Here is an 18,563-nt window from a genome sequence, read left to right on the forward strand (position 1 = left end):
TGAACCTTCTTTTAAAGCACTCTTCTTGTGTGGGGGGTGTCTGTCCTCAGGCGTCCGAAGGGGTCCCTGTCAGGTTCTTCGCCAGCCTGGACCAGCTCATAGAGTTCTATAAAAAGGAGAACATGGGCCTGGTGACCCATCTGCAGTACCCTGTCCCGCTAGAGGAGGAGGAGGCCGGAGACGAGCTGGAGGAGGAAACAGGTAAGAGAGGAGAGGCCAGTGCCCAAAGGAGGCTCTCTCTGTGGCTGCGAGCAGATGCTTCCCAGGTCAGTCCCGAACCCCAGAACCTCCCAGCCAGGAGGGGCCTCAGAAGCCAATGCTTCCATTTTACAGATAGGGAAGCTGAGGCCCAGACTAGCTAAGGGATTCAAGGTCAGAGATCCAGGAGGGGCCTCAGAGGTCATCCAGTAGCCCAATTCCCTCATTTTACAGAGAAGGAAACTGAGGCCCAGGGAAGTCAAATGTCTTGTCCAAAGTCATACAGATAGTAAGTGACTAGGTTGGATTTCAATCCAGGTCCTCTGCCTCCAGAGGTGTCCACCGCTTAGTGCCATGGAACGCCTGGTTCTGTGTGCTCTGGAACCATGCAGGACAAGTCTAGAAGCCCATCACCATCATCATTATCTTCTCTTCTCCAGACTGACCCCCCCATTTCTTCTAACCAACCCCTGGAGGCTGGGGGGAGCAGCCCCTCCCAGGGGCCCCTGGTGACACAGTGGTCCAGAGGGAGGGCTGGCCTGGGAATCAGGTCCAACCTAAGACCCTCAGCTGCAGACTGCTTTACTTCCTAGGACTCAGTTTCCATCTCTGTAAAATGAGAGTTTGTACTCAATGATCTCTAATGCCTCTTCAGCTCCAGATCTAAGCTGCTATGATGCTCCAACCATCTCAATTCCCACCCCACCCCCCAATATTCTCCCCCTATCAATGTCCTTCCTAATTGTGGTACCCAGAACTGAAAAGAGTGTCTCACCAAAGCAGAGTGCAGTAGGGCCATCATCTTACTCTGTGAACCTCTGTCTCCCTTAACAGAGAGGTGGCACAGTGGTTAGAGCACCAGGCCTGGGGTCAGGAAGACTTGAGTTCAAATCCAGCCTCAGACACTTACTAGATGTGTGACCCTGGGCAAGTCACTTAACCTCAACCTGTCTCAGTTTCCTAAACTGTAAAATGGGAATGATAGCGCCTTCTTCCCAGGGTAGCTGTGAGGATCAAATGAGATATTTGTAAAATGTTTTGCCGCCTTGAAGTGCAACATCAATAGTAGCTGTTATCATTATCATTCTAGGCCAAAATCACACTAGCTTTCGTGATTGCCACATCACACTGTTGGTTCACACTGATCTGGAAGTCCACTGAGACCCCCGGATCTTTTCCAGACAAACTGCTCTCCCATCTTGTGCTTGTGAAGATAATTCTTTGAACCCAACTGTGAGGCTTCACGTTTACTCCTGTTAAATTCCACCTTATTAGATTGAGCCTGTTAGGGTATGTTGGCTGCCCCTCCTTCCGTGTGGTAGCTGCCCCTCCTTGCCCTCTGCAAGCCTGATGAGTATGCCATCCAGGCCTTTATCCGAGGCATTTACAATCACAGTTGACAACATAAGACCCAGCATAGCTCCCTGGGGCACTCCACTGGAGGCCACTTTCCAAGCAGACATCAATCCTGACTGTTCTTGGGTCCAGCCACTAACCTAGCTCCTAATCCATATATTTGTGCTATCAAATACTCCCCATCTCCCCATGTTTTCCATAAAAATAGTGTAAGAGACTTTCTCCAATGCTTTGCTAAAATCTAGGCCACTTATCTCTACGGCATGTTCCATTTGAACATGGGGGCATTTCCCCAACTCTGCTTCTCCCTGGATGTTCCAAGCTCGCTGGCTGTGGCCCAGTGGTCACATCTGCCTTTTCTTTCCTTAGCTGAGGATGCTGATCTCTGGGCCTGGTGATGTTCCCCTGCCCCCTCCCCTTTACCTTCCTTTTCTCTTCCAGGTTGTCTCTAAGGATGAGAACATCTGGCCCCAGGTGCTATGCTTTCTGATCTGAGCTTTCTTTCCTCTGGCTTTGGAGGTCCATGGTTAGAACTGAAAAGGGACTGTTTAGTTCAGCCTCTCATCTGTAGAGAGATGGCATGGCCCAGCCAGGCCTCAGAGTGGGCCTCCTGACTCCTGGGCAGCTTTCCTGTATACCATCATATCCTCAGTGCTCTTTAGAGGGTCCCAGGAACATGGCAGCCCCACCTCTTGTCCAGTGAGCTCCATTAACCTGCCTCCAGAAGGGCAGTGAGTCATTCTACACTACTGGCAGTCATCCCTTTGGGCCACAACATCCAGCCCATCTACTGTTGGTGGCCCACCTAGATACACACCCCTCCCCCCATGATACTTTCCAACAAGGACAGAAAATAATTTCATCAGCCCATCTGCTGATGGTGGCCTGCCTAGATACACACCCCTTTTTCCCATGATGCTTTCCAACAAGGACAGAAAAGTGACTTCATCTTGTGGCCACTGTCTCCACTCAGAAAGAGAAGTGTGCATTAATTACCTTAAGGCACTGTTGCTAAGGGCTGAATGTCTGTGGCTTCTGCCTACACCGTAAAACATGTGTCATGTTCTATTCAAAGCCTCTCCAGTGACTGCCCATCATTCTGTCTCTCAGGCTTGGTGAGTCATGGTGCTCCTTGAAACCCTAGGCCAGCAGATACAAACACCCCATTCCTTTAGAGTGCAGCCAAGCCAAAGCCCCACCTTGAGAGCCATGGCTGGGCCCAGTGGCCCAGGGGACTGGCTTTCCTTCAGAACCACTTTATCACGTGGGAATCACACTAGACATATTCTGGGGGGCCTCTCTCAGGGCATAAGAATCTGGGTGTCTGGGATCTGGTTGGGGAAGGGAAGTCCTGTTTCCTTGAGATGGTGAGTGTTGGTGGTTTCCACACTCATGCTTCGGGCAGGCTGGAAACTGTCCAGAGAGATCTGAGTTAATTCCCCTTTTTTGGTTTGAGTCATGGGTTTCCTCTCAGTGGGGGGGTGGGGTAGAGCACCCCATTCTAATTAATTTCCGAGTTAGGGGTCTTCTGTTCTCTGAGGGTTATGAGCAAGGCCTCGGACACCATTGTTGGCAAAGGGAGGAGATAAAGAATGGGGAACAAGACAGAGGGGAGTGATGATCCAAGGAGCATTTGTCAAGGGCCTGCTCTGTGCCAGGCTGTGAGGGTACAAAGCCACAGAGGGCCCTGGCTTGCCATCTAAAAGCTTGTGTCCTAATGTGGGGGGAGTTCCAGGATGAGAGACAGCTACCACTGCAGGCAGCTTTCCTAAAGGCAATGTGGAATGTGAGGAGCTGAGACTTCAGCCTCAGCCAAAACAACCTTCCGCCTTCTTCCCTGGAACAGAATTCTTCATCTCACCGCCGGAGCTGCCACCCAGGAACCTTCCCCTAGCATTGGGCTCCAGTGAGGCCAAGGAAGTTGCTCTTCCCGTGGATAATTCCCGAGTCATGGAACACAGCCCGTTATCGTTGTCTGAGACACTGCTCCAGCGCCTGCAGGGCCTGGACACCAGCGGGTGAGTTCTTGTCACTGTTGGGGGTGGTGGTGCAGGCCCAGAGGGAACAGGTATTGGAGTGGGATATGTCGGCACTCTCATGGTCCCTGTCCCGTCAAGGCTACCACAGAACTTACACCAGAAACCATTTATTTGTTTATGCACTCATTAAACAGATGCTCATGTGTTCACTCCAGGAATGTTTGCTGACCACCTGTGATGGGCAAGGCACTGTGGGAAGGGCTGTGAGGGATATGGAGAAAAGCATCTGAGTGGCCTCCACCCTCAAGGAACCAAATGCTAAGCCTCTTACCAGTTTGGGCCTAGGAGCAGGGGGAGAGGAGGAGCTGGCTGGCTTAACCCAGTCTGAGAGAGACTGGCAATAAACAAATGACAAATAGAAGCCATCATAATGATAACAGTATTTTAAGGCCTGTGAAGGGCTTTCTTCCCAACAACCCTGCAAGACAGGTTTGGCAGTACCTGGGGAAGAGTCTTGACCTTAGAGTCAGTGCCTGGATTCAAATCCTGCCTCTGAGTGTGTGGCTGTGTGACCCCGGGCAAGTCACTGAGCTTGCATAGGCCCCAGTTTCCTCATGTGTAAGATAAAGGAGCTGGATGAGATGGCCTCTGAGATCCCAGAATGCTGTGACCAAGACTGAATTCGCCAGGACAAGAACGGACAGCGTTCAGGATCAAAGACAGGAACTCTGGGGTGGGGGTGGAGGGGTGGGGGGGGGAATTTGCCAGCTGGAGTACCAAGGCTCTTTTGAACTGGTCTGTGGTGCTCACCCACATGTCTCCACCCCTTTGATGGTGGCACAGCTTCTGTTACAGACACCAACCCATGACAACACACGGGAGGTTGCCAGACAGCACTCATATGCTGAGGCCAAACTATTGGAGAAAGAAACGTTCTGAGTTCAGAAGGAAAAGACAGCAGTATGGAAAATAGCTTCCGCCCCAAAAGCCAAGCTGCCATTTGTGGGGCTAAAGTCATGGCATTGTAGACTTCAAAATGGAAGGGACTTCGAGGCCACTGAGTCCAACCCCCTCATTTCACAGATGAGGAAACTGAGGCACAGAGTTAAAAAGTGAGTTGTCCCAGGTCACACAGCTGACTCTGGATCCAGTGCCCATCTACTACATCCTGCGGCAGCTGAACAAAACCAGAAACATCTTGCCCTTGTGGTGCATGGCTCTGAATCTGAGCTTCAGAATTAATGACAAATAAACTCCCATCTTCCATGAAAGCACCTCAGGGACCCAGAGAACAGCCCTTTTTTGTCCTCTCTTCTCTGCAAACTTCTTAGAATAGTTTTACTTCATGGAATAAAAGTGCCAATTTTATAGAAATGAGGTTTCATGTCAGGAACCATTCCATCAATCAAGCGGCATCTCCAGCCTTGGGTACTGTGACAGCCTGGTTGCTGAGGCTCAGGGAGTGCATGGAGCTGATCGGGAGCAGCCCCTCCTAGCCCTTCCCTGACCAAGCACAGCCAGTGGCATGGAGTGGAGACCTTGTGCAGGATCCCATTCATTAGGGTGAGGGACGGAGGCAGGGGAAGGAGCCACCAGGCCACAGGTGAAGTCTCTTTCCCCTCCACCGTGTCTCACACAAAGAAGCTACAGGGACTCCTGTCATCTCAGGGGAGATAAGCTGTTCACCACAGGATGCATCTGTCACTTGGTACACAACAAAGTGTTCAGGAAATACTTTTCAGTGACTAGCGGGACCCCAGGGTTATACCAACGCCCCTAGGCTTCTGCACTGGCCATTCTCATCGCTCCTTTCCTGTTGTCAGAGGTCAGAGATCCTCACACCCTGGCCCTCACTCCTCTGTGTCTCTTGGATTTACTTTTCCTATTGCAGTGACAATGGGCCATTTTTAGAGTCACCAGCTCCTGGGCCTCCCTTTCGATGTCCTGTAAGTAACCACTACTGCCATCACATGCTAGCCCTCTATGCTGCACTGATTTGCTGCTCTCCATCCATCCAGGCAGCTAGATGGCATAGTCATGGAGTCCAGAAAACCCGAGTTCAAATCCTACCTCAGATACTCACTAGATGTGTGACCCTGGACAAGTCATTCAACCTCCCTCAGCCTCAATTTCCTCATCTGAAAAAAATGGGGAATAATAGTTTCTACCTCCCAGGGCTGTTATAAGAATTAATGAGATAATATATGTAAAGGCCTTTGCAAACAAACACTGGCTCTTGTTATCATAACCATCCACCCATTTAACTCTCCAACTGCCCATCTATCCAACTCCCCAGCTAGCCCACCAGCCAGCCAGCCTGTGTCTGCCGAGGACCCGCTAGGCTTAGAGCCTCCTGCGGAGTGCCCGAAGGGGAAAGAGATGCTCCTTCTGCTTCTGATGATCTTGTAGGCCAATAATGGGTGGGAATGAGCCATCATAAAGCAGCATAGTCATAAGTTCAAAATAATACAATGAAAGTGCTCTAAGGTTGGTGAGTAAAAATGGGACCATTCAAGTGAGGCTAACAAAGAAGACTATTAATGACTCAGTGATCACCTTGACAAATTACTCTTCCCCCCTCTACACAGACATAAAATCGTTTCTTCCATCATTTCACAATAACACCATTAATGCATGATAACCAAACCAAAAGTCCACTGTCACATCATCTGGCTAATGACCCATTTAAGTCAGTCAACAAGTGTATATTAAGGTCTCTGCTATGTGCCAGGCACTGTGCTCAATTCTGGGGACACAAGGAAAGGTATGGCGTTACAGACTGGAGAGGCAGAGCTGTGGATCTGGTGGCCACAGGCTTGAGCAAGACCCACAGTTTGTATCAGGGCAATGCTTTTCTATGGCCCAAACTCAACCGAGTAGGCTCATCTGATGAGAAACAGAGGCTCAGTGTAGGGTTTGTCCAACAAGGATGATTGAGAAGACAATTCTGGAGAACTAGAGCTACAGAATCAGATATGGAGTGATCGGGAATGCTGTCAAAGCCAATAGCCTGAGTTTGTTAGATCAGGGAGTGTTCAGGTATCAGTGGCTTCCCCCTCCAATACCCTCTGCCCCAGACTACGCTTCTGCTAACAGTCTGGGCTGGTGATGCAACTCAGGCAGAAATGCTGAGATACTCCCTTGTGCAGGGGCCACACCTGCTCCTTCCCCACTCCTGTGGTTCAGCTGAATTGCCTTCCCCACTGTTGGGATAATTAAGTCAACACATTTATTAAGTGCTTACTATTTCCTAGGCAAAGTGCGAAGTTCTGGGGTTGCAAAGAAAGCCCCAAACCATCATTTCATTTCTCTTGACCCTCCCTTTGTTCTCTCTCCCAGACCAGTACAAAAGAGACCTTTCCAAGGGCTAAAGGCAGAGGGGACATTGATGTGTCAGTGAACCAGTCATTCCTCTGTACAAATATCCATCCAACCAACCAAGTGGTCATGTTTCCCTTGCTTGGGGGTGCTTCTTTATTGTTGGTATTAAGGGTTGGTAGCAATGATGGACCCATGAGTTAATCCAAGCTTTTATTATCCCCAAGGCTTCCTGAAGAGCACCTGAAAGCCATCCAAGATTACGTGAACACTCAGATTGCCATGGACGCTGAATTTGTGAAGACAGGCTCCAGTAACCTCCCCCATCTCAAGAAGCTAGTCATGGTCCTCTGCAAAGAGCTCTACAGGTAGGCCTGGAAAGGGGGTGGGGATTCTTCCATCAGTGAGGGAGGGACAGTCTCTCAATCTAATCCCATACTGCTCTTACTGGCACCACTGCTGCGTGACTGGCACTGCCATCACTGTGGCTACCACTACTATTATCATCATCATCAACAGAAAGAAGTATTAGTACTCCTGCCATGACTGCTATTATTGGGATCAAAGCTGCAGAGCTGAAAGGGACCTCAAGGTCCATGGCTACCATCATTCCTCCTACCACTGCCACCTCCACTGCTGTAGCAACCATTGTTACGGACATCATTATAGCTGCTGCTGTCATCGCAATGCTCAAGGCACGTTCTGTGTAGCATCTTGAAGAAGCTGTTAAGAGGAGCACTACCATATTTATTGTCCCTGCTACAATTTTATCACAACCACTGCTAACACTACTGTTATCACTGCTGGGACTATTTACACCATGACTCTTATTAATACTCCTGCTCCTCTTACTACCATCACTACGCCCACTCTCACCATAAATATTGCTATCATTACTACCATTAGTACTGTTATCAACGCCATTGCTACATCTCATCTCATCATCACCACAAACATTACTACCACATCACAACTACTATTATGACTACTACTTTTGTCTCTGTCCCTACTATTATGAACAACTATCACCAGTATTATTACTACTGTTAGTATTAATAGCAATAGATTATCATTAGTAACCAGTTAAAGAGACTTGGTGAGGGGTAGTTCAAAGTATCTACCTTTTTTTTAAAAATATGTTTTATTAATGCATCACAGTCATTTGACGGGGGGCACCCTCTCATTCCCCAGACTGAACTCTCTCTTATGGCGTAGCCACAACTGAGCAAAAATATTTGATACTATGACCACACCTGACAATAGATATATCATTCTGTCCTGGTGATCTCCTCACCCCTGTCATAAAGAGAATGTTTCCTTATGTTTTCTTTGGGATCTTTATTGATTTTTTTCACTTGTTCAGTGTTCAAATTCCTTTTGTGATCTCTTTATTTACATGGTAGTTGTTAAATACAGTGTTCTTTGGGTTCTGTTCATTTCATTCTCCATTCATACAAAACTTTTCCAAATTCTTCACATTTGCCATTTCTTATTGAACAACAATATTCCATTCAAAAGCACACCAAAGGTTTTTTCAGCAATTTCCCAGTTAATGGGCATCCATGGAGTTTCTAGTCTTTGCTAGACACAAAGATGTTGCTATGAATATTTTAGTTTTTTACCTCTCTTTCTTTTGACTTCTTTGGAATATATTCCCATGCTGGAATCACTGGATCAGAGGGTGTGGTTGTGCTCCAGGGGTGGGGAACCTGCAGCCTCAAGGCCACATGTGGCCCTCTAGGGCCTCAAGCACAGCCCTTTGATGGAATCCAAACTTCATAGAACAAATCCCCTTACTAAAAGGATTCCTTACGTAAAACTTGGACTCAGTCAACAGGCCACACCCAAGGACCTGGAAGGCCCTATGTGGCCTCAAAGCCTCAGGTTCCCCACTCCTGGGCACTTTTCATGGATAGTTCGAACTCAAAATCCACAACAGCTAAGCCAATTCACTGCTTTCCCCCAAACATATGGTTGAGTATTATCTATCTACCTCTTTCCCCAAAATTCCTTCAACATTGATGCTTCCCATATTTTGTTGTCTTTACTGATTTACATGGTTTGGGTGAACTCTCAGAATTATTTTAATTTGCCTTTCTCACATTGTTGGGGATCTGGAACATATTTTCATATAATCATTTCTAGTTTACAATTCTTTCAAAAGCTTTTTTTATATCTGTTGACCATTTCTCTTGGGGATATGTGTGTGTATGCACGTGCTCATTTGGAACTAGACTAGATGTGGAGTCAGACGCCCTTGCTTGGTTCAAGTCTCACTCTGCCACAAACTATTCCATGACCTTTGGCAAGTCCCCTCATTCCTGGGTCTTGGTTTCTTCATGGGTAAAATGAGAGTTGGACTAGGTTGTCTCTAAGGCCTCTTCCAGCGTTAAGTTGTATTGAATCACATGGGCACACAGCTAAGCCTAGAAGTACCAAAGGATTAGAAACAAAGAGCTGGGAGTTCGGAAACCCTGGTGGTTAGTCTTGTCTCTGCCACATCCTACCTGGGTGATACTGGTGAGTCACCCACCCACTCTGGGCCTCAGAATCCTGGCTATAAAATGAGACTCATCATATTTTCGCTACCACAGAGTGTTGTGAGGGTCATAAGCACGTAATCAAGTGAGGTAATAGATAGAAAAGGGCTTTCACACTTTTCTTTGGGTTATCTGGTCTCTGCACTTACCCTTTGAACTCTTATAAGTCTCTTCCCCTTTCTGGGCTTCTTCCCTTATGTGCAAAATGAGGGTTTAAGCTAGAGGTTGTCTAAGTTCTTGCCAGCTCTATGCTGGTTATGATAATGCAGCTATGAATATTTTAGTATATGCTAGACTAGAGTTGGGGAATCTGTGGCCTTGAGGCCACATGTGGCCCTCTAGGTCCACAAGTGCAGCCCTTTGATTGAATCCAAACTTCACAGAGCAAATCCCCTTATTAAAACTTAGACTCAGTCAAAAGTCCACATCCAAGGACCTAGAAGGCCACATGTGGCCTCAAGGCCGCAGGTTCCCCACCTATGTACTAGACCTTTCTCTCCTCCTCTTCCCCTTCCACTCCCTTCCCCTCCTCTCTCCTCCCTCCCTCTCCCTTTTCCTCTCCTCTCCTCTGCAGTATATGACCAGTGGTAGCTTACTGGGTTAAAGGGTAGGAATGGCTTAGATATTTTTTATGGAGAATTCAAAACCTAGAGGTAGACTTTATGATTGGTATAATTCCCACCCAATCCCCCAGATAGGATTTCTCCCCCTTTGGTCTTTGCCAGATTTATCTTTTACCTAATTCCTGGAGATGAGGTGCCCATTCGCTTTTTCAAATAGTGTCCATTTGGTACAAGAATTTCTTGATGATTGATCCACTTCCTTTAACTCCAGGTGCAGGGAAGATATCCATTAGGGTTATGGATGAAATGAGTCCCAGGAAAGGATGCTGTCATTAAAGTTCCTTGTCATCATCATGGCAACTGACAGTTCCCCTCTGCAGCATCTCTTGTCCATTTCCCCTCTGCAGCATCTCTTGTCCATTTCCCCTCTGCAGCATCTCTTGTCCATTTCCCCTCTGCAGCATCTCTTGTCCATTTCCCCTCTGCAGCATCTCTTGTCCATTTCCCCTCTGCAGCATCTCTTGTCCATTTCCCCTCTGCAGCATCTCTTGTCCATTTCCCCTCTGCAGCATCTCTTGTTGATTTCACCTTTGCAGTATCTTTTGCTGATCTCACCTCTGCAGTGTCTCTCCAGTACTCCCCCTTCTCTCCTCTGATCCTGTCCCCACCCTGGGGCAGACCCTCATCCCCTCATACCTAGACTATGACAATAGCTGCTGGGGGGTGGGGGTCTGCCTGCCTCAAGTCTCTACCCTCCAGCCTACCCTCCATTCAGTCACTAAAGTCATTTCCCTAAATCTTGGATCTGATCATGTCACATCCTTCTCAATAAACCCTATATGGTGACTCCAGGCATTTTCTCTGACTGTCTCCCATACTTGTAATGTATTCCTTCTTTATCTATACCAACTACCTTCCCTGGCTTCCTTTTAGTCCCAGCTAAAATCCCATCTTCTACAGGAAGCTTTCCCCAACCCCTCTTAATTCTAGTGCCTTCCATTTTTAAATTACTTCCAATTTATCCCATGTATATAGCTTGTTTGTACATGTTTATTTGCTTGTTGTCTTTTTCCCTTAGATTGTGAGCTACTTGAGGGCAGGCACTGTCTTTTGCCTCTTTTTGTGTCCTACTACTTAGTACAGTGCCTGGTACATAGTAGGTACTTAATAAATGTTTAACTGACTGTGTTACCATTTTACAACTATGAAACACTCAATTTAGAGTGTCCCCAAAATCTTAGTGCAGTCTTAAGCTTTAATAGCTTAACGCCATGCATAGGTAAACTATTCCTATTTTCAGTTATTTAGAAATGGTGCTTTGGTGAACTCTCAGGTCAAAAGGTCATGAATCTAGAACTGGAGTGTACGTCAGGACCATTTAAGCCAAGCCCTTCCTTCTGTAGATGAGGAAACTACTTGTCCAAAGTCACACAGCTTCACCCCCAGGTCCTCTGACTCCAAACCAACACTCTCCCCCCTATACCATTTAGGTTCCCCCTGCCCCCCCCCCAAAAAACTACCTTTAATTTGAGTTGTTTTCTCAGTGACTGAGCTTTTCCTTTCCCTAGACGGGGAGAGCTGAGATGTCTGGAGCAGCAGCCCACTGTAAGGCTCGCTACACTGAAATCTCCCTCAGCTCATGTTTGTAGTTTGGAATAGGAAAGTAATACAAAAGATAATTGGGGCAAATTCAATTGGGCAGAAAAGAAAATAAGCTACTATAGTAACTGCACTAGGTGGCCTTTATATTTCAGCTCCCTGAGCCAGAGCTCTATTTGTCCCACCCTAGTTACAGCTTTCTTTATTACTTGCTTTTCTCAGTAACACACTCTAGGCAAAAAGCCCCAAAATGATGATACCTTATGGATCAGCTAAAGAACAGAAAAATTTTCCTGCATAACAAAATTCAATCCTCACTCACTCCCGGGATGGATTTCACACCAAGTCCTTAAATTCAGTGACCACACACTCGCTCACAAGGGAAAGCAGCTTGAAAGATGAACCCTCTCCATCCTCATCAATATGGATAATTGAGGGCAGCAGTGATATGGCTGGTCCAATTCAATTCAGCAGACACATAGGAAACATTTATTGTGTCAGGCACTGTACTGTACTGGGGGTACAAAGGCAAAAGCAAAAAGCATTCTCTGCCCTCAAGGAGCTTACCTTCTACTGAGGGGATATGACATGCACACAGATAAGCATATACAGGATCATTTGAAGAGAAGGTAAGACTCATGTCTAGGGCAGGGAGCTTCAACTTTTGTGTGTCATGGAGCCTTTGGCATCAGTCTGACGAAATCTGTAGATCCCTGCTCAGGATAATATTATTAAATGAGGCAGGCAGGTTGCACAGTGGGTAGAGTCCTTGGGCTGGATTATGGAAGACATGAGTTCAAATCCAGCCTCGGACACTTACTAAGGAGAAAGGGGAAAGAAAGGGGATGTGAATCAGTCTTTGTAAAGCGCCTATGCGCTAGACACTGTGCTAAGCAATATCATCTCATTTAAGACTCACAACAGGGACAGCTAGGTGGCACAGTGAGTAGAGCACCAGCCCTGGAGTAGGGAGGACCTGCGTTCAAATCCAACCTCAGACACTTGACGCTTACTAGCTGTGTGACCTTGGGCAAGTCACTTAACCCCAATTGCCCTGCCTCCCCCCTCCAAAAAAAGCAAAAAACAAACAAAGACTCACAACAAGCCTACACTTATCCACTGTGTGATTTCTGGGCAAGTCACTTAAACTCTGTCTGCCTTAGTTTCCTCACAGATAAAGTGAGGATAATAACAGCCCGCATCTCCCAGGGTTGTGGTTAAGATCGAACGAGATAATGTTTATAGAGCACTTTGCAAATCTACATAAATATATTATTATGTGGGAAATAAAATGCATAGGATTACAAAGGAAACCAATCATACTGAACTATAGTTATTCTTTTGTACAAGTTTCCAAACCCCAGGTTAGGATCCCCTGATCTAGGGGAATCAGAAAAGACTTCCTATGTTGAAGGAAACCAGGAATTCCAAGAGACAAGGTCAATTAGTCAGTCAGTATCGTTTATTAAGCACCTATTATGTGCCAAGCACTGTGAGAAGCATTGCGGATACAAAGAAAGGCAAAAGACAGTCCCTGCCCTCAAGGAGCTCCCTACAGAACTCGAAAAGACAAAACACAAAAAGAAACTGAAAAGTGCGGGGCGGGGGTGGGGTAGGACCACAGGCGCTAAGGTGAACTTGGGTCTAGAGGTTGGGAAGGATTTGGTTTTCTCTCCTCACACTTTACTCCCCAGTTAAATATTTACTTTCCTTTCGCAATCAGCCAGAGTGCTTGTGTTTAAAGCAAATAGGGGAGGAAGACCACAGAGGACTAAGGGGAGCGAGGTGCGCTAATTCTGGCGAGGTTGGCCAGAGCCAGACTGTGAAGGGTTTTAAATGCTAAGTGGAGGAGTTTGTAATTTATCCTAGAGGCACTAGGGACCCACTGGGGGCTCTTGAGCAGAGGAGGGAATACATCCAACCTGTGCTCTAGGAAGTTTACAAGGGCCATTGGCGAGGGGAGGCGGGGGAGGAGGAGGAGGATTTATCCAGTGCCTTCCCTGTGCCAGCCTCTGTGCCAGCGGCTTTACAAATGTCTCGTTTGCTAGGCTTGGTACTTTTCCATTTCGGGGCTTGAGTTCTCTATCCTTTGAAGGCATTCTAGTGAGCTCCTATATACTTAGAAAGCATCTCCTGGTTGGTTTCCCTTTAAGAAAGCCCATCTCAGTATGGCCGTGGTGCAGTTTGCCAGATGAAGGCTGTGTTTATGTGCTGGGTTGTGCATCAAAGTGGATGAATTTTAATTCCTTCCATGTGCATTTCCCCAAATACCTTGGCATAGTGGCAGCTTTGCCAAATGTTTCCATTGTTTCTGGCCACATGCTAGCAGATGGAGATGCTGGAATCTGATCACCTACTTAGCTCATTGACGAGAAGGTCTCTATCTACTCATCCAACGGATTCCTGGGTTTCAGGGCAACCCTCTCCCATTTTCCTCTTGTTTTACCCCCTGGACCAGACCTTTCCCTGGAAATGCTGGGTTAAACTGAAATGGAAAACCTACATGTGTCGCAAATACCTAGAGAGTGGAATTCTTGAGACGAGGCTTATATGCAATGCTGCTTCTTGCCTTCCTTTAGGATCGTAGAGCTAGAAGGGACCTTGGAGGTCCTCAAGTCCAACCCCTTCATTTTACAGATGAGGAAACAGGCCTAGACAGGAGAAGTGGATTGAGAGTATCATAGCTGTAAAGCTGGAAGGCCCTCAGGGCATCTAATCCAGCCCCTTCATTTTACAGGCAAGGAAGCTGAGGCCCAGAGAGGCGAAGCAAGTGGCCTGAGGTCACACAGTTCAGAAGTAGTGGAGCTGGGAATCAAATCCAGTCTTCTGAATCATTAATAATCTTTTCTATTTGTGCCACTGTGACTTCCCGATGGAGCCTATTGGTTGAGGAGTCCAGACATCCAGGGGCCAGCCTCCGCCTCTAACAGGTGACCGCTGCGCCCCAGGACTCAGTTTCTCCATCTGAACAAGGATGCAGTCGGACCAGGGCGAGGCAGGTGCTGGTTCTCTTCCAGCACTAAAAGCCTGTGCTTTTGTGAGCCAGCCAGGCAGCTAGCTTCTCATTCCCAGAGCCCGCTTCCCATTCTGTTCCTGTCTGCTTTTGTCTTGTTAGCAGCCTCCCCAAAGCCCGTTAATGTTGACAGCTCTGACTGAGTTCTGACAGTCATGGCCTCCAGCTATTTCAGTAATAAATATAATTCTTAGAAAAAAAAGACGGGCTGTCTGGTGCTAGACACTGCTTCGGGGACACACATCACAGGGACCAGATCTGAGATGGAAAGTTTATTCTATTTATATTCTGCCCACAAGGGAAGAAGGAGGAAGCCTTCATTAAGCAGAGCGCGTGTGCCAGGCACTGTGCTAGGCACTTTACACACATTATCGTCTGATCTTCCCAACGATCATGGGAGGTCGGCGCTGTTGTTATCGCCATTTCACAGATCAAGAAACCAAGGCAGACAGCTGAATTTGAACCCAGCTCCTCGTGATTCAAAGACCAGCCCTTAGCTGCCACAGGGGAGAGGGAGGAAGCACAATGATGACAAGGAATGTCATACCAGCTCTTCTGGAGCCAGCTGTGTGACCTCTGTGGCATCCCACTTCCATATCTATAAACTGTTGCTGGTTCACTTCCTCAGCATAGAGCGAAGATGAGTAAGCCATGAAATGCTTTGATCGCCTAGGAAAAATGATGCTAAACTTCTTCAAAATATCATCCTGAATGGCAAGTGCACATCTTGGAAATCATTATTATTACTACTAATAAAGACAGATGCACTTACTGGAAACTTCCCCCACATGTCTGCAATCAAATGAGAAAATCCACTATCAGGGGAAGTTAATAGTATAAATATTCCAGCTTCATTTGCAAATGTTTTTGGAAAGGAGACTTGGAGGCTTTTCTTAATGACTAGACAAAATTTTGGAACCAATTCCTTAGAGGGAGGGTTGGTGAGCATTTAGAAAGGGCAGTAGTGATCACCAATAGCTGGGTTTGTCAGCAATAGGTTCTGAGAGCCTGACCTCATTTTCTTTTCTGACAGATTATAAGTTTGATTGACCCAATGAATGCCTCCAGGATAGATAGAACACCTGGATTTCAGTAATAGACCTGACAATATCTGCTGAGGGCAAGATGCAAGCTAGATGATCGCAAATTTAGGGAGATCTAGAGAACAGGGGAGTCAAAAAGAGGTCTGTAGCAGACTGTCCTAGACATGTTCCCACCATAGTCTGAAAAATTATTTTTTATCAATGACTTGAATGAATACATATTTAACTTAACAAATTTGTGGGTTGTATGAACTGAGGGAGAATAGTTAATATATTGGATAACAAAATTGGGAGCCAACAAGCTCTGGACAGACTAGGAAAATGAGCCAAGTCTAATACAATGAAACTTAATGAGGATAAATGTAAAGCCGTGTACTTGGGTTCAAAAAATCAATTGCCCGGGTATGGGCTGGACAACAGTTTGTGTGAAAAAGATGTGGAGTTTTTAAAGGATTGTAAATTAATGTGAGCCAGTAGTATAACACCGCAGCCACGGAAGGATGTCATCATCATCATCATCATCAAGATGATGAGTGGCATTTCTGGTGCTTTATGGTTAGCTGGGGAGGTGCTATTATTACTATGTTCATTTTACAGATGGGGAAACTGAGGCAGATGGTACTGAAGTGATTTGCTTAGGAGTCACATGATTAGTAAGCATCTGGATGAATTTGAACTCGGGTCTTCCTGACTCCAAGGCCGTTGTGCCTCCTCACTAAATGAACAGAAACAGAATACCCAGAGCTATCTTGCTTAGGATCCACATCTCTTGGATCTGGCCCCTAATTTCTACTCCAGCACCCTAGTTCAGGCCTTTACCAGTCTTGCTAGGATTTTGCCAGAAGCCTCCTGTTTGGGTTCCCTGCCTCCAATCTGGCTTCCTAATGGCTGCCAAAGGGATATTCAAAGACATGGGTCTCCCCAGGTAAGTTCCAGGGGGTCCCTACTGTCCCTGAAGAAAAGTGTCTTATTGGCATTGAAAGCGCTTCACAGTCTGATTCCAATATATCTTTCTAGACTGATTTCATGTTATTTAGCCTCATGCGTGCTGTGCTTCTGGACAAAGTGGCCCTCTTGTTCTCCACCTTCAAGTTACCTTGGGCAAGTCATATGACCTGGCCAGCCTCAGTTTCCTCGGTTGTCGAATGGGAATAATAACAGCCCCACCCCTCCCAGGGTTGCTGTGAGGATCCAAGGAGACATTCATAAAACACTTAACCCAGTGCCTGGCTCATAGTAGGTATTTCCTTCCTTCTTTCTCCATGCCCTTACACAGGCATCCATCATTCTGAGAATGCTCCATCTCACAGAATTCCCTAGCTTCCTTCAAAGCTCGGCTGCTGTGTGGCACCTTTCCTGATCCCCTGATACTCTGTCCCTGCCCTCACAATTACCCTGAATATATTTTCTTGTTGTTCATTCTTTGCTCTCCAAGAGGACCACTGACATCGTGAGGGTGATGACTTGCTCACAGGTTGGATTTAAGTGAGGTAGAACTGCAGGAGGTCATCAGCCTCACTGTGCCCATGTTGTCTTCTCCTAATGAAATAGCAGCCTCCTGAAGGCAAGGACTCTTGGTTTGTCTATCATCTATGCAGCACCTCTCACAGTGCCTGGCACATCATGCTTATTAAACTGAGCTAGGGACACGATGGTTCTCCCATAGTCTGTCCTGGTAAATCACCCCTAGAATATTGGGTTCTGTCACATCCTAGGAAAGACACAGACAGCCTGGAGTAGGGCCCACTGCTGAGCTCCCAAGGGGCCCCCACAGCCCACGATCCACTAATCAGCTGGAAGAAACGAGGAGGAAGCCAATAAACTTTGCCAGACTGAGATGCTGGAGCTGTCCTCAAGCAACTGCAGGGCTGTCACCCAGAAGAGGAATTAGGCCCAGAGGGCAGAACAGGGAGTGCTGAGTGAATGCTGCAAAAAGCAGCAGATTTCAGCTGGGGGGAAGAGGAGCTTGTTAATGGGCAGAGCTGACAAAAGTGGAATGAGCTGCCAGCCAGTCAATCAGTGAGTGACCAAGGTGCCTACCGTGTGCCAGACAGTGGTTACAGCTGCCAACCCCAAACCAGAGAGCCTCTGCCCTCCAAGCAGCCCTCGAGGGGCAGCTTCTGCAAAGGCCTGGAGCTGGGAGAAGGGAAGTCTGGGGAGCAAGCCTGTTGAAACATGAGTAATGTGAGAGAGAATGATGTGCACTAAATCTGGAAAGGCAGATGGAGCCTGTTCGGGAGGGACTTTAAAAGCCAAATAGCAAAGGTTGTATCTTATCCTAGGAATAATAGGATGCCCTGTAGCTTTGGGAGCCAGGAGAAGTCATCTCCTCCTAGGAAAGGAAAAACTTTCCCCAGCTGCATTGTTGTCTTGGAAAGTCATGAGTTCCCCAAAGTAGATTTCTTGGAGTGGAGGCTGGGGGACCACTCCTTGGGGCAGAGGAGAGGGGGTGCTGCTCAGAATGGGTGGCTTTCGAGGTTCCTTTCAATTCAGAGATTCCATATAACCCATGGCTAAAACTGGATGAATTCTTGTGCCCCTGGGCAGAAATCTGTGGCCCTGGCACTCTCCAGCTGGCTGTGGGCAGGATGAGTATCCAGATGAAAAGCTGCAGTCCCATGTCCAGGCAGGGTGTCAGGCTGGGATCAGCCAATGCTTCTCGGTTTGCCAATGCTCACGTCCCTGGTGGCATAAAGCCTGAGACAGCAGAGATGTTTACAACATTAAAACCTGTGAGATGGGCCATGGCAGGGATGGTAGAGAGGGCGCCCTCAGCTTTCCAGGCAACCTTTGAAAGGGGCCATCGCAGGAGTGCTCTGGTAGCCAATCAACAATCCCCAGTCAGATACCACCATCCCCCCCACCCCCAGAGGGTTGTTGCTAAGTCTCCATCACAGCTCACAAATCATGAATTCTTGTTGGGTGGAATGTAAAGTAACTGTTGCTTTCTCAAC

At 47.2% G+C, this 18,563-nt stretch overlaps 1 protein-coding gene across 2 annotated transcripts in view; it reads left to right on the forward strand.

Annotated features, from left to right (window-relative positions):
* INPP5D (inositol polyphosphate-5-phosphatase D) overlaps nucleotides 1-18,563 on the forward strand; it is a 136,374-nt gene that overhangs the window by 43,169 nt on the left and 74,642 nt on the right. For both annotated transcript variants that reach the window (XM_036768079.1, XM_036768080.1), the window contains exons 3-5: nucleotides 51-201; nucleotides 3,401-3,572; nucleotides 7,079-7,219. In XM_036768079.1, the coding sequence (XP_036623974.1) occupies nucleotides 51-201; nucleotides 3,401-3,572; nucleotides 7,079-7,219 (464 nt within the window). The remainder of the gene's footprint in view (nucleotides 1-50; nucleotides 202-3,400; nucleotides 3,573-7,078; nucleotides 7,220-18,563) is intronic.

The sequence above is a fragment of the Trichosurus vulpecula genome, chromosome 7 (genome assembly GCF_011100635.1).
Source record: "Trichosurus vulpecula isolate mTriVul1 chromosome 7, mTriVul1.pri, whole genome shotgun sequence".
Lineage (NCBI taxonomy): Eukaryota > Metazoa > Chordata > Mammalia > Diprotodontia > Phalangeridae > Trichosurus > Trichosurus vulpecula.